This window comes from Morchella importuna (assembly GCF_003444635.1).
Source record: "Morchella importuna strain M04M26 chromosome Unknown Morimp01GS002, whole genome shotgun sequence".
Classification (NCBI taxonomy): Eukaryota; Fungi; Ascomycota; class Pezizomycetes; order Pezizales; family Morchellaceae; genus Morchella; species Morchella importuna.
In genome coordinates, this window is record NW_025763399.1 from 2,271,155 (window position 1) to 2,284,029 (window position 12,875).

Sequence of the window (12,875 nt, forward strand, 5' to 3'; positions counted from 1 at the left end):
TATTCACGGCCAGCAATAAGGGCACCAAAGCCGCCACATATATCAGAAAACACGCCAACCTAAAACCAAAACACCATTACACACACAATAACTTCATCATCTCCGTCACGGTGGAAATCCAGAACCAAAAGACACAAATCTTCAACATATACTCACCAGGGCGAAGCGGACCCTTCACAGAAATCTCCCGCCAGATAATCACCATCCAAAACTGCCTCGTCATGGGAGACTTCAATAGCCACCATCAACTCTGGTATGGACACAGATCCCATGACTATACCAACACAATCAGAACAGACAAATCTGGATCCAAGAAGCTCAAAAGATAGATCGATCGACAAAAGCTATCCCTACTCAACGAACCGGGCGAATTCACACACTTCCCCAGAAACAACAACAGAGCAACCATCATCGACCTGACCCTGATCAAAGGACCTATCCTGGACCATGACGTCCGCTGGAACATCGACTGCCACGGCGCAGGCTCCGATCATGGGAAAACCATAGTACAATTACGGATAGAAAAACCCCCCCACATACCCAGAAGACTATGGCACCGAACGAACTGGGAAAAACTGGAAGAAAACATCTCAGGCCTCCAATTCCCCCCCGAGGCGTGGGAATCCCAGAATCATACAAAGCAATCAGTCGACTTCATACTTGAACATATAGATAACCTAATAGATCAAGTCACCCCATGGAGACAAGGATACATCAAATCCAAAAAATGGTGGACCCCGGAGCTGAAAAAGCTCAAAACAACCCTCAACATAGCGGAAAGGAAAGCCAGGAAAACCCAAAAAGATGAGGACAGAGAAACACTCAGGAAAACGAACAGGAAATGGACATCACTGATCCGCAAAGCCAAAGCAGAACAAAGGGAGAAGGAACTCGCAGAGGCTAAAGGAAGCACCATATGGAAACTAGTCAATGCAGGAAGAAGAAGGGATGTTACAATCCCAACCATACAAGGTGAAGAAACGTTTGCGGGGAAGTGCCAAGCTCTAAGAGCCCAACTCTTCCCCACAAATTGGACGTCCCCCAACAACCCCCCACTCCACATCAGACCCCCATCCTTTGATCTTAGTGACACTTTCCAAGAAGTTACACCAGAAGAAATCACATCCGCAATCAAATCATGTCCAACACACTCGGCCACCGGCCCCGACGGCATCCCATACCCATTCATCCAGGCCACAATCAAAGCAAACACTCAACTATTTCAAGACATGTTCACAGCCATGCTCCGCCATGGAGTCCAACCAGACCGATGGAAAGTGGCAAAATGTGTACCAATCCCAAAACTAGGAAAACCCGACTATTCATCGGCCAAAGCCTACCGACCAATTTCCCTATTGCAATGCTTCAGGAAGGTACTGGAAAAAATAGTGGCAACAAGACTATGCACAGCAGGATCCATCCTGGAAACCCTCACCAAAGACCAATTCGGAGGCAGACCAACAATCTCAGCGATCGATGCCCTACTCCGCACCCTCACACCCATTCAACAAAACCTCCTAATCAAACAAATCACAGGAACTACCCCAGACAGACCAGCCCTCCTCACAAATGATATACAAGGAGCCTTCAACTGCGTGGACCACCTTTTACTCGCAGAAATCATGACCCAACAAAAATTCCCGGCCTACCTAACCAACTGGTGCAAGGAATTCAATACCAACCGAACTTTCCAATTCCAGTTCAATCATGAACTGGAAACCCCACAATCATACAACTCAGGACTGCCCCAAGGATCCCCCCTATCCCCAGTCCTATTCATGATATACGCAGGAGTCATAACAGACCCCAGCAACTCCAACAAAGAACTCAACACTACCTATATCGATGATGACGCGCTCGTTCAAATCGCAAAGACACCTCTCTACGCCACTAAAAGGCTAAACGAAAGAATGGCTGATAGGGTAAAAAAGGCAACACCCCTCAACATCAAATATGAACCACAGAAATCCGATCTCATCTTCTTCAAACCCACAACATCGAAGCTCCCCACACCAAAACACCCAGTCATAATCGCAAATGAGGAAATCTACCTCAAAGACAGGCTCAAATACGTTGGAATATGGCTAGACTCAACCCTCTCCTTCCGACCACACATCGAAGAAACCATTGCCAAAGGCCTCCGAGTACTAGGGCAAATCAGGAATATAGCACACCTCCCTGGATCAACAGTTAAAACCATACACCATCTTGTCGTCCAAGGCCTCCTCCCTACAATCCTATGGGGATCAGAAGCATGGTGGACAGGAGCGGACCACGTTCTAAGATCACTCCAACCACTATACAACCAAGCAGGCAGGGTCATAACCGGCCTGCCCCGCGGGACAAAAACCGCAAAACTACTCAAAGAGGCAGCACTCCCACCATTGGAACAACTCCTCACCCAAAAGACACGTAAATACGGCACTCGAATTCTTTGCTACCCGGCTGACCACCCCCTCAACAAAGAACTCATCCAACTCCTCCGCAGCAAGACAAAGAACACCAAAGGCACGGGACTCCACCGAGTCGCAACACTCATGCTTCCCTTCCAGGAACCAGGAAACCGTAGAGAAAGATGGATACAAAACGATCTCATCACCAAGCGCATGCTGGAGGAATGGAACTCCACCCCAATCACCAATTACCACGAACCAGGAACCCTCAAAGTCAACCTCAAACGAGCAAAACTCCCAATCTCCAAGGCAAAACTGATACACCGCATACGATGTCAGGTCACCAGACTAGACAGACATGCAGCATATACAGAACCCGAGCCCTGCCAATGCGGCTCAGAACAATCTTCGAAACACACCATAGTCGAATGCCCCCGATGGACACAAATCCGAAGGCCACTGATGGATAAAATCCCGGGACCACATACTTGGGAGAACTGGCTCTTCACGAACCTAAACATAGACCTTATACTACAATTCGCAGCCAAAACAAACCTACTGGACTGGTGTAACGGGGGCAGACTATCTATGTATCGCTAGAATCCAATAGAATAGGTGCGGCCTTGCAAGATAGAAATCAGGTGCAGATTTATTCAAAGATACTATCGCCAGAACTCAATAATCTTTAAGGGCTCTGCTACCGATAATGATAAAGATGAGGATCAGGACAGTTGGGCGGGAATGTTCCTGAGTACTTATACTCCAAAGGACTCTATTCTCTGCTCCTCCTTCCTTACTAAGTTCCGGTGCTGCCTTCTAGCAGAAAGGAAGCAATACCATCGCTACCCTGCTTCTCTCTAAGCGTCAGCGAGTGCTTCCGGTTCCGAAGGCAACCACCCTTAGTCAAAGCCTTTGCAACACCTGCAGTCTTGGTTGCCACACAACTGGGACCTGCATGAATGAGCTGCCGCTCAGGTGTAAGCTTAATCACTGCTGTAGAGCTTTCGCTTATTGTAGACTTCCCGGGCATAGTCCCTACCACTACCGGCGGACTTCTAATGCTCAGAGGATGTAGAGGATCGCCGAGCACTCAGAGCTTCACTCTGGCTGGCCTTCTAATCATTGGCGAGGCCCAGACTCGTCAGTCATTGCTCCCATGAGTAGATCCTCTTCCTAGCGCTCAGAATGTAGTTACTCTGACAGCTGGTAGCTAACCACACTGCCGGTACTTGCATATCACTGTGCAACTGGCTTCTAACAATAACTCTCAGCATGTAACCGGGCCCTGTGTGTACTCATACAGCAGACAGTTGAAATGGCTCCGTTACATGCACCCACTCTACAACGAAGAAGCCAGGGTTCTAACTGGCCTGCCCCGCGAGACAAAAACCGAAAAACTACTCAAGGAGGCAGCACTCCTCCCACTGGAACACCTCCTCACCCACAAGACCCGAAATATGGCACACGGATTCTCTGCTATCCAGCTAACCATCCCCTCAATGAAGAACTTATCCAACTCCTCCCCAGCAAAACAAAAAACACCAAAGGCACGGGACTCCACCGAGTCGCAACACTCATGCTTCCCTTCCAGGAACCAGGAAACCGCAGAGAAAGATGGATACAAAACGATCTCATCACCAAACGCATGCTGGAGGAATGGAACTCCACCCCAATCACCAACTATCGCGAACCAAGAACCCTCAAAGTCAACCTCAAACGAGCAAAACTACCAATCTCCAAGGCAAAATTGATACACCGCTGTAACGGGGGTCTATGGACGTAGGGACTATAGTGACAAGGAATACAATCGAAGCGAAGACGTAGTAATGTAATGGGGGCAGCCTATCTATGTATCGCTAGAATCGAATAGAATAGATGCGGCCGTGCAAGATAGAAATCAGGTGCAGATTTTATTCAAAGATACTATCGCTAGAACTCAATAATCTTTAAGGGCTCTGCTTCCGATAATAGGAGATGAAGATTCAGGACAGTTGGGCGGGAATGATCCTGAGTACTTATACTACAAAGGATTCTATTCTCTGCTCCTACTTCCTTACTACGTTCCGGTGCTGCCTTCTAGCGGAAGGGAAGCAATACCATCGCTACCCCGCTTCTCTCTAAGCGCCAGCGAGTGCTTCCGGTTCTGAAGGCAACCACCCTTAGTCAAAACCTTTGTAACACCTGCAGCCTTTGTTGCCACACAACTGGGGCCTGCATGAATGAGCTGCCGCTCAGGTGTAAGCTTGATCATTGCTGTAGAGCTTTCGCTTATTGTAGGCTTCCCAGGCATAATCCCTTCCGTTACCGGCGGACTTCCAATGCTCAGAGGATGTACAGGATCGCCGAACACTCAGAGCTTCACTCTGGCTGGCCTTCTAATCATTGGCGAGGCATAGGCTCGTCAGTCATTGCTACCATGAATAGATCCTCTTCCTAGCGCTCAGAATGTAGTTACTCTGACAGATGGTAGCTAACCACACTGCCTGTACTTGCATGTCACTGTGCAACTGGTTTCTAACAATAACTCTCAGCGTGTAACCGGGCCTTGTGTGTACTCATAAACCAGACAGTTGAAATGGCTCCGTTACACTACTCCCCTCTTCCAGGATCTTGGTCTCCGAGATCTATAATCTGTATCTATTGCTATACTATGTGACAAAGAAACTCCTTTGGTGTGGAAGGGGACGAGAATCTAAAGGAGATGCTACTGGCCTTGAGCCCTCTTGTCTCTGGGCTTCTTGGGATACCTCATATGGAAATCTCGGAGGGCTTCTTCAGCACTCTTTCTGAGATGCTCCCAGGGTTCCCATGTAGCATCCTCATTCTCATAACCTTCCCATAACACCAAGTATTCCTCCCTTCTCTTCTTCTTATTGACTCGGCTATCGGCTACTTCCCGGACGATCCAGTTCTGTTATCCTGCAATTTCCTCAGGTTCCGGTGGAGGAACTCTTCTCTCAGGGTCTAATGGCGATCTGTAGGGTTCCAGGAGAGAGACATGGAAGACAGGGTGGATTCCCATTTGAGGGGGAAGAGAGAGCTTGTAGGCACGGGTACCAATAGCTTCTAAGACCTTGAAGGGTCCCATCTTCTTTTGATCCAATTTTCCCAATGGTCGCTCAGTTTGCACATTGCGCCGGTCTAGCATAACTTCATCTCCGGGCTTAATTTCAGGCGGTGCCAGGGCATGTGCATCATACCACCGGGCCATCCTCAGTCTAGCCCTTCCCAAGCTTACATTCATAGCCTGCCAGATAGATTCCCATTGAGATACCATGACCTCGCTTGCTGGATTGTTCCATTCAACACCTTCCTTTGGGGCCGGCCAATTGGTCCTGGGTTCATATCCATAGTTGGCATAGAAAGCCGATACTTTGGTAGACTCAGAGACCGCCGAGTTGTATGCATACTCTGCCAAAGGCAAGAGGTCCGCCCAGTCATCCTGTTGATATGAACAATAACTCCGCAAGTAATGTTCCAGGGTCTGATTAACTTTTTCTGTCTGGCCGTCCGTTTGGGGGTGGAAAGAAGTGGACATCTTTAGCTTCACATTGAGGAGGCTCATGAGAGATTGCCAAAAGTGAGAAATGAACCTGCTATCTCTGTCCGAGACTATGTCATCAGGTAACCCATGGAGTTTCCAGACTTCCTTCAAGAACAACTTAGCCAGATCTTCCGTTTTATTGAGTGTAGGAAGTGGGATGTAATGTGCCATCTTTGAGAAGCGGTCCACTATTACCCAGATCTTTGTAAACCCATCTGACTCCGGTAATCCCACAATGAAGTCCATGGAGATAGAAGTCGATGGCCGATAAGGTATCTCCAGTGGTTGGAGCATACCGAACTTCTTATGTCTTGAGGTCTTATTCCTCTGGCAGCTATCACAGCTCCGGACATATTCCTCAACATCCTTATCCATGTTGGGCCAAAAGAAGTTATTTTTCACCCGCTCTAATGTCTTGAACTGGCCGAAATGGCCTGCCACTTTAGAATCATGGGTATCGGTCAGGATATCCATCTGCAGCTTCTTGTCTTTGGGAATATACCATCGATTCTTATAGAAGATGAGGCCGTCCTTGACAGACAAGTTCTGGTCCAGGTTTGGTTTCCTTTCAACCAGGGAGCGGTGCAGTTCCTGCCAGATTCCATCCTCTTTAGCTGCCGCAGATAGGCGCTCTAAGAATGTATTCTGCAATTGATTCACCCTGACAGCCGCTAGCTTAACAGGATCCAAAACCAATTGACCTGGCCTAAAAAACATCTGTGGCTCTGGCCGCAGGGTTTCACTCCCCTCTTCAGGGCGGTGGTCCCAACGCCTAGATAGCACATCAGGTTTGCCATTCTTTTCTCCCGGTCTGTAGACAACTTTAAAATTATAGCCTGCTAGATCCTCAGACCATCTAGCTTGCCGCCTAGTGAGAACCTTGGTAGAGTGGAAGTACTCTAAGTTTTTTGTGGTCTGTGAAAACCGTAATCTCATGCTCACAACTCTTGAGCATATACTCCCATTCCCGGAAAGAGGCTACAATAGCTCCCATTTCCTTGTCATGAATGTCGTAGTTGATCTCAGCCGGGGAGAACTTCTTAGAATAGAAAGCTACCAGGTGTAGTTTCCCATCTTCCCCATACTGAGAGAGCACCGCTCCTTTGGCAAAGTCGCTGGCATCAGTTTCAACCACAGTTCTTCTGCTAGGGTCAAAATGGAGAAGGATTGGAGCGCTTGTGAATAGCCTCTTGAGTTCCTCAAATGCTTGTTCACAGGCTGCGGTCCAATACCATTTCTTGTCATTTTGCAAGAGGTCGGTCAGAGGTTTGCACACTTTACTGAAGCCTTCAATGAAGCGGCGATAGAAGTTTGCAAATCCCAGAAAGCCTTGCACTCCCTTAATATTTCGGGGTACTGGCCATTCCTGAACCGCCTCCACCTTGTCCTCTGACATAGATACTCCCTTTTCCGAGATGTGATAGCCCAGGTATTCTACTTCTCGGACATGGAAGGATGTCTTGCTGATGGAGGCTCACAGTTTTGCTTCTCTGAGCTTCTGTAAGACCTTCTCAACCAGTCTTTCATGCTCTTCCTCAGTCTCTGAGTAGATGAGGATGTCGTCGATATAGACAACCACTCCTTCATCCAGTAGTTCCTTTAGCACATCATTGATCATTGCCTGGAAGGCGGAAGGGGCGTTGCATAGACCAAATGGCATCACATTATACTGATACAGTCCATAGCGGGTTCTGAAAGCGGTTTTCCATTCATGCCCTTCTGCTATCCTGATCAAATTGAAGCCATTCTTCAGGTCTATCTTTGTGAAGATCTTGGCCTTGAACAACCTATCCCTGAGCTCGCTCATGATAGGCAGCGGGTACTTGTCCTTGACAGTTACCTTGTTCAAACCTCTGTAGTCAACCAAATTTGCCATGTCCCATCCTTCTCAGGTATGAACAATATGGGCGCCGCTGCTGGGCTGTTTGATCTGGAGATCTTCCCCAAAGATAATTCTTTATCTAGGTACTCGCGGAGGGCCTTCAACTCAGGAGCGGAACATGGGTATAGCGGGCCAAATGGGGGAGCGGTACCAGGCAAGAGATTGATCTTCAAATCATTCCGAGAGTGCGGAGGCAGCTCCTGTATTTTCTCTTGACTGAATACATCAGCCCATTCCCTATAGCGGAGAGGTATCCTCTCAGCGATATCCCCTCCATCCTCATCATGCCATACTGAGGCAGCCAGTTGATACACTACATCTTCTTCTTCCATCATTTCGTATGAAGAGATGAGTTCAAACTTGATTGCCGCTGGGAGACAGTTCTGCTTGCAGTAGTCACTTCTCCAGCTTATGGTATTGAGTTCCTAATTGATATCCGGGTTATGCTTCCTTGCCCATGCAATTGGCAGGTAACCTGATATTCCTTCTTCCAAAGTAGCCACCTCCCATCGGAGGGTCTCCTTGTGATCTCCCATGCTCATGTGGACTGGGTGAGTGTAATACTCTCCTCCGCCCATCATGACATCTCCTTGAGCATCATACATTGTCAGGGGTTGATCTCGCCGCACTAAGGGAACTCCATGCTTCCTGACAAAACTCTGGTTGAGGATTGCTCCTGTACAACCGGTGTCAAAGAGGAATGTCCCTTGGGCATCTTCAACTTTATTCTTGACCGTCCATGACAGTCCTGCTTTCAGTATTGGCCTCTTGCCATGTACTGGTAAGGATGGAAGCTTCTCTTCTAACCTTCTTCGCTTCTGTGCGGGTTCTGGGCTTGATTCTCTTTGTCTTTTCTCCATTGCTTAACAGTTGCGGGCACTACTAAGATCAAAAAGATCCTTTGGTTCTATTCACAAGTGATGATAAAGCAAGTATTTGTGTGGTAGTCTGGTAGCGGTTTTGGAAGTGTCTTGTAGCAAATGTAATTTTGACAAAGCACTTACAGACCAGCTGTTTCGGGTCATAAACCCATCCTCAGAGTGCTTAGAAACAATCAAATAGGCGGAAAACACAAAATTTTATTCAAGAGAAACAAAGAAACAAGACCCAAAAGAAAACTAGTAAACATAGACTCTTAGACAGACACACTTTCTACCAGATGATTTCATTGTCCGAGTCTTGCTCAGGCTGAAAGACGAAATCTCCTGTCACCTCTGGGAGTACAACAAGTGGTTCCTCTGCTACAACCGCAGCCACTTTAGCTTTCTTCTGAGGATTGGTCTTGCCATTTCCTCGTTTCCGCTTTTGTACCCTCACTGCTGCCACTCGGACTACAGTAGGTTCCCTGGACCAACAGTCGGTCCATTTGTGTCTGGACTTGCCGCACTATTGTACAAGTCAGTCTATGCACTCTACCAATAGGGAGTACCGGAAGGTCATACCTTCAAGCATACTTCTGCTTTCCTTCTTTCTTCTAGAATATTCCCCGGGATACCCTTCAGTTCCACCGCTCTGTCTTTGGAACTGGTTTCCTTCTGAGGTTTGGAGGAGCTTGAAGCTTCTCTTTTCCTCTTAGGTAGCCGTTCCTTCTCAGCAAGGGGATCTTTCTTGGTCCTGGCGGGTGCTTTCTCAGCTACTACCGTTTGGTACCTTTCATGGGTGTTTCCTAGCTCTCTCAGAGCAGCTATCCGCTCCATCAAGGACTTTGGCTTGGGGGTAAAGAGAGCCCAACTCATGCCTAGATCCGGAAGGAGAGAACTAAGGATCTTATCATCCACTAACTGACCCTCATAGCCAGTCTTCCACATCAGTTGAATAATACTATTCAGGAAGGAGTCGATTCCTCCCTTAGCTGTGTGGGTGAGGGTATTCCATTGGGCTACCGCATCATCCCTAGAGATGGCTTCACCAAAGGCTGCTCTGAGAGCATCCACAAAGGAATTCCAGCGCTTCCATCTCTCATCCAACACCACAGGCATCCCAGCTATCCGGTTGGCAGAAGCTTGGTCAATGGAGTTGTGGTAGGCTTCATATCATTTGACCGGAGCATCTCCTTCCATCAGGTTGCCAGGGTAACGAATCCTAACCTCTTCAGAGGTAAAGGACCGGCTTTCAATGGAGAAGACATTCTCACATTACCGGATGAAGGTTTCCACATTATCTGCTTTACCATTGAACTTCGCCGGAGGGGGTGCCTTAGGTTCTCGGGCCCTGGAGGCGGCGGAGGGGTATGAGGGGGCCGGAGGTCTCATGAACTGGGCCATGGAGGCCAGGAGTTCTTTCTGTTGCTTTTCCAACTTCTTCCTAAAGTACCTCCGCCATCCTCTTCTGTCACAATCCTCAGGCTCCGAGTCTGAACTATCTGAGTCTCCTCCTGGGTTGGGAGCGCCACCAACCGGGGGGACAATTCCATCTCCTCCACCATTACCCGCTGGTCCTGGGTTCTGGTCTTCTCCACCAGGGTTTCCTTCTGGCTGGAGGTTCCTCCTAGGTGACTCCGGGGGTGGTGAGCACCTGTGGGATTCTGGGGATAACCCCTGGCGAACCCAGGCTGGAGGAAGCCCAGAGGGACCACCTCTAACCGGTGTCTGGGAGTAGTAGTCATCGTCTCCTATCGGCTGTCGGGGGGGCCTGGCTAGGCCACCTGCCAAGGGGCTTGCTGGGGCTCTTTGAGGAGGGAGGGGTGAGCCTCGAATGGCCGATGGCATCATCAGAGGAAGAGTTCTCTGCCTGCTGGACCTGACCGGAAACGCTGCAAAGGGATTCACCCTTTGGTGGAAGGTTCTCAGGGCCGCTCTGGACGAGGCCCTGGAGTCCTGTGGAGGTGCGGGGTTGGGGACAGGTGCTGGTGTGGGCATTCTGGCGATGGAGAGCCTTCCTTCATTGATGGCTCTCTGAATATCCTCCAGGAAGTTTGGGGGCATCGCCGGGTTTGTCCATTCAATGTCCTCCATCTCATCTGCTCCTAAGTCATCTCTCTGAGCATAACTCTGGAGTTGTGCCTGGACTGAGGAGACTTGTTCTTGCATATAGCCGAAGGCATTCCGGAGCAGGACCGCCTCAGCTTCTTGTCTTTCTTGCACTAAGGCTAGTGCATTGCCGGCCTTGATGACTTCCTGTTGCAGGCTGTGCTTAAGGTAGCGCTGTAACTCCGCAAAAAAGTCCTGTAGGGTGACTTTATCAGTATCTTGCCAGGTGGGCTCACATCCGGGGATGTAGGACTGGAGCGCCGTCCTGGGCTTGTGGATCAACTGTGTCTGACCCTCTTGAAATTCTGAGGCTGCCGGTTGCCATTCAATCTGAAGAGGCACTTGGGGAGCCGGGAGGGCGGACATGTTATAGGAGGAAGAATAATCTGAGGGTGATTTGAGCACTAAAGATTATCTGTAACGGGGGCAGCCTATCTATGTATCGCTAGAATCCAATAGAATAGATGCGGCCGTGCAAGATAGCAATCAGGTGCAGATTTATTCAAAGATACTATCGCTAGAACTCAATAATCTTTAAGGGCTCTGCTACCGATAATTCTAAATAAAGATGAAGATGAGGATCTGGACAGTTGGGCGGGAATGATCTTGAGTACTTATACTCCAGAGGACTCTTTTCTCTGCTCCTACTTCCTTACTAAGTTCCAGTGCTGCCTCCTAACGGAAGGGAAGCAATACCATCGCTACCCCGCTTCTCTCTAAGCATCAGCGAGTGCTTCCGGTTCCGAAGGCAACCACCCTTAGTCAAAGCCTTTGTAACACCTGTAGCCTTTGTTGCCACACAACTGGGGCCTGCATGAATGAGCTGCCGCTCAGGTGTAAGCTTAATCGTTGCTGTAGAGCTCTTCACTTATTGTAGACTTTCCCAGGCATAGTCCCTGCCACTACGGGCGGACTTATCATGCTCAGAGGATGTAGAGGATCGCCGAGCACTCAGAGCCTCACTCTGGCTGGCCTTCTAATCATTGGCGAGGCATAGGCTTGTCAGTCATTGCTCCCATGAGTAGATCCTCTTCCTAGCGCTCAGAATGTAGTTACTCTGACAGCTGGTAGCTAACCACACTGCCGGTACTTGCATGTCACTGTGCAACTGGCTTCTAACAATAACTCTCAGCATGTAACCGGGCCCTGTGTGTACTCATACACCAGACAGTTGAAATGGCTCCGTTACATCGCGGTCAATTCGTCTATCGTACAAGTGCTTTTATCTAACACTCGTCGATCTCGCCGGGAGACGAGGCTTAGATCCTCAACATGTCCGGTTATTACCGATCTCCTAGAGTTGGATGGTGGTAACTCTGTATATGCTCGGAGAGTTTCTTGGAAACCTGTCCGATCACGGAGTGCTGTCAGGTAGGCATGGTTCAGTGGGGCTTGTAACCTCCTCTTACCCCCGCTAATGTTTCCACAGACAAGCTGTTCCTCGAGGTTTGGAGACCTCGACCTTCGACGGCCATTTCAACCAGGTTCCGTTTCTGACTCGGGAGGATTTCCATCGTCCTTATCCCTTCTTCCAACAAGGGGACAGGAGTGTTGGTCAGGCTCGTATCCGTGCGGCAGCGAGGGAGAAACGGGAACAGGTGCGGTGGATGCGGGAGGAGATTGAGCGAGATGGGAGGGGAGCGGAGTGCATGCGGCAGAGAGTGGCACAAGAAGAGCGGAATGAGAGACAGAAACAGGCACTCGAAGCGCATTACGAGGCATGGTGGCGCGAGAGGAAAGCCAGTTATCCTCCTCTTCCGGACTCTTCCTGCCGTCATCGTGGACGGAGGGACATTGACTTTGGTTGGGACTGGGGCCCAGATGGGGAATGGGGTCCTCTGATCAATCGGGCTATCAGGATTTTCTAGGAGCGATTCTAGATGTGGTCTCCTTTCGAGCGAAGCTGGGCGCTATATCCCTTTGAGCGAATGTGGGCGCTATAACCCTTTAAGCGGATGTGGGCGCTATAACCCTTTTGACGAATACAGTGGAGACCATAGTAACGTGTTAGCCTCTCCCATGCCAGCCCGAGCTGGATAAAAGAAAGCTAACTGCTTGGTTATTTCAGCGTTGAGAGTGGTCCCAGA

At 49.2% G+C, this 12,875-nt stretch overlaps 1 protein-coding gene across 1 annotated transcript; it reads right to left on the bottom strand.

Annotated features, from left to right (window-relative positions):
- Positions 1-5,307: 5,307 nt before the first annotated feature.
- On the bottom strand, positions 5,308-7,333 carry LAJ45_01443 (uncharacterized protein; the record flags this gene model as incomplete). Its single annotated transcript, XM_046111037.1, has 2 exons — positions 5,308-6,852; positions 6,920-7,333. 2 exons carry the CDS (start codon positions 7,331-7,333, stop codon positions 5,308-5,310), a joined length of 1,959 nt encoding a protein of 652 aa, XP_045976215.1.
- Between the last annotated feature and the right edge of the window lie 5,542 nt (positions 7,334-12,875).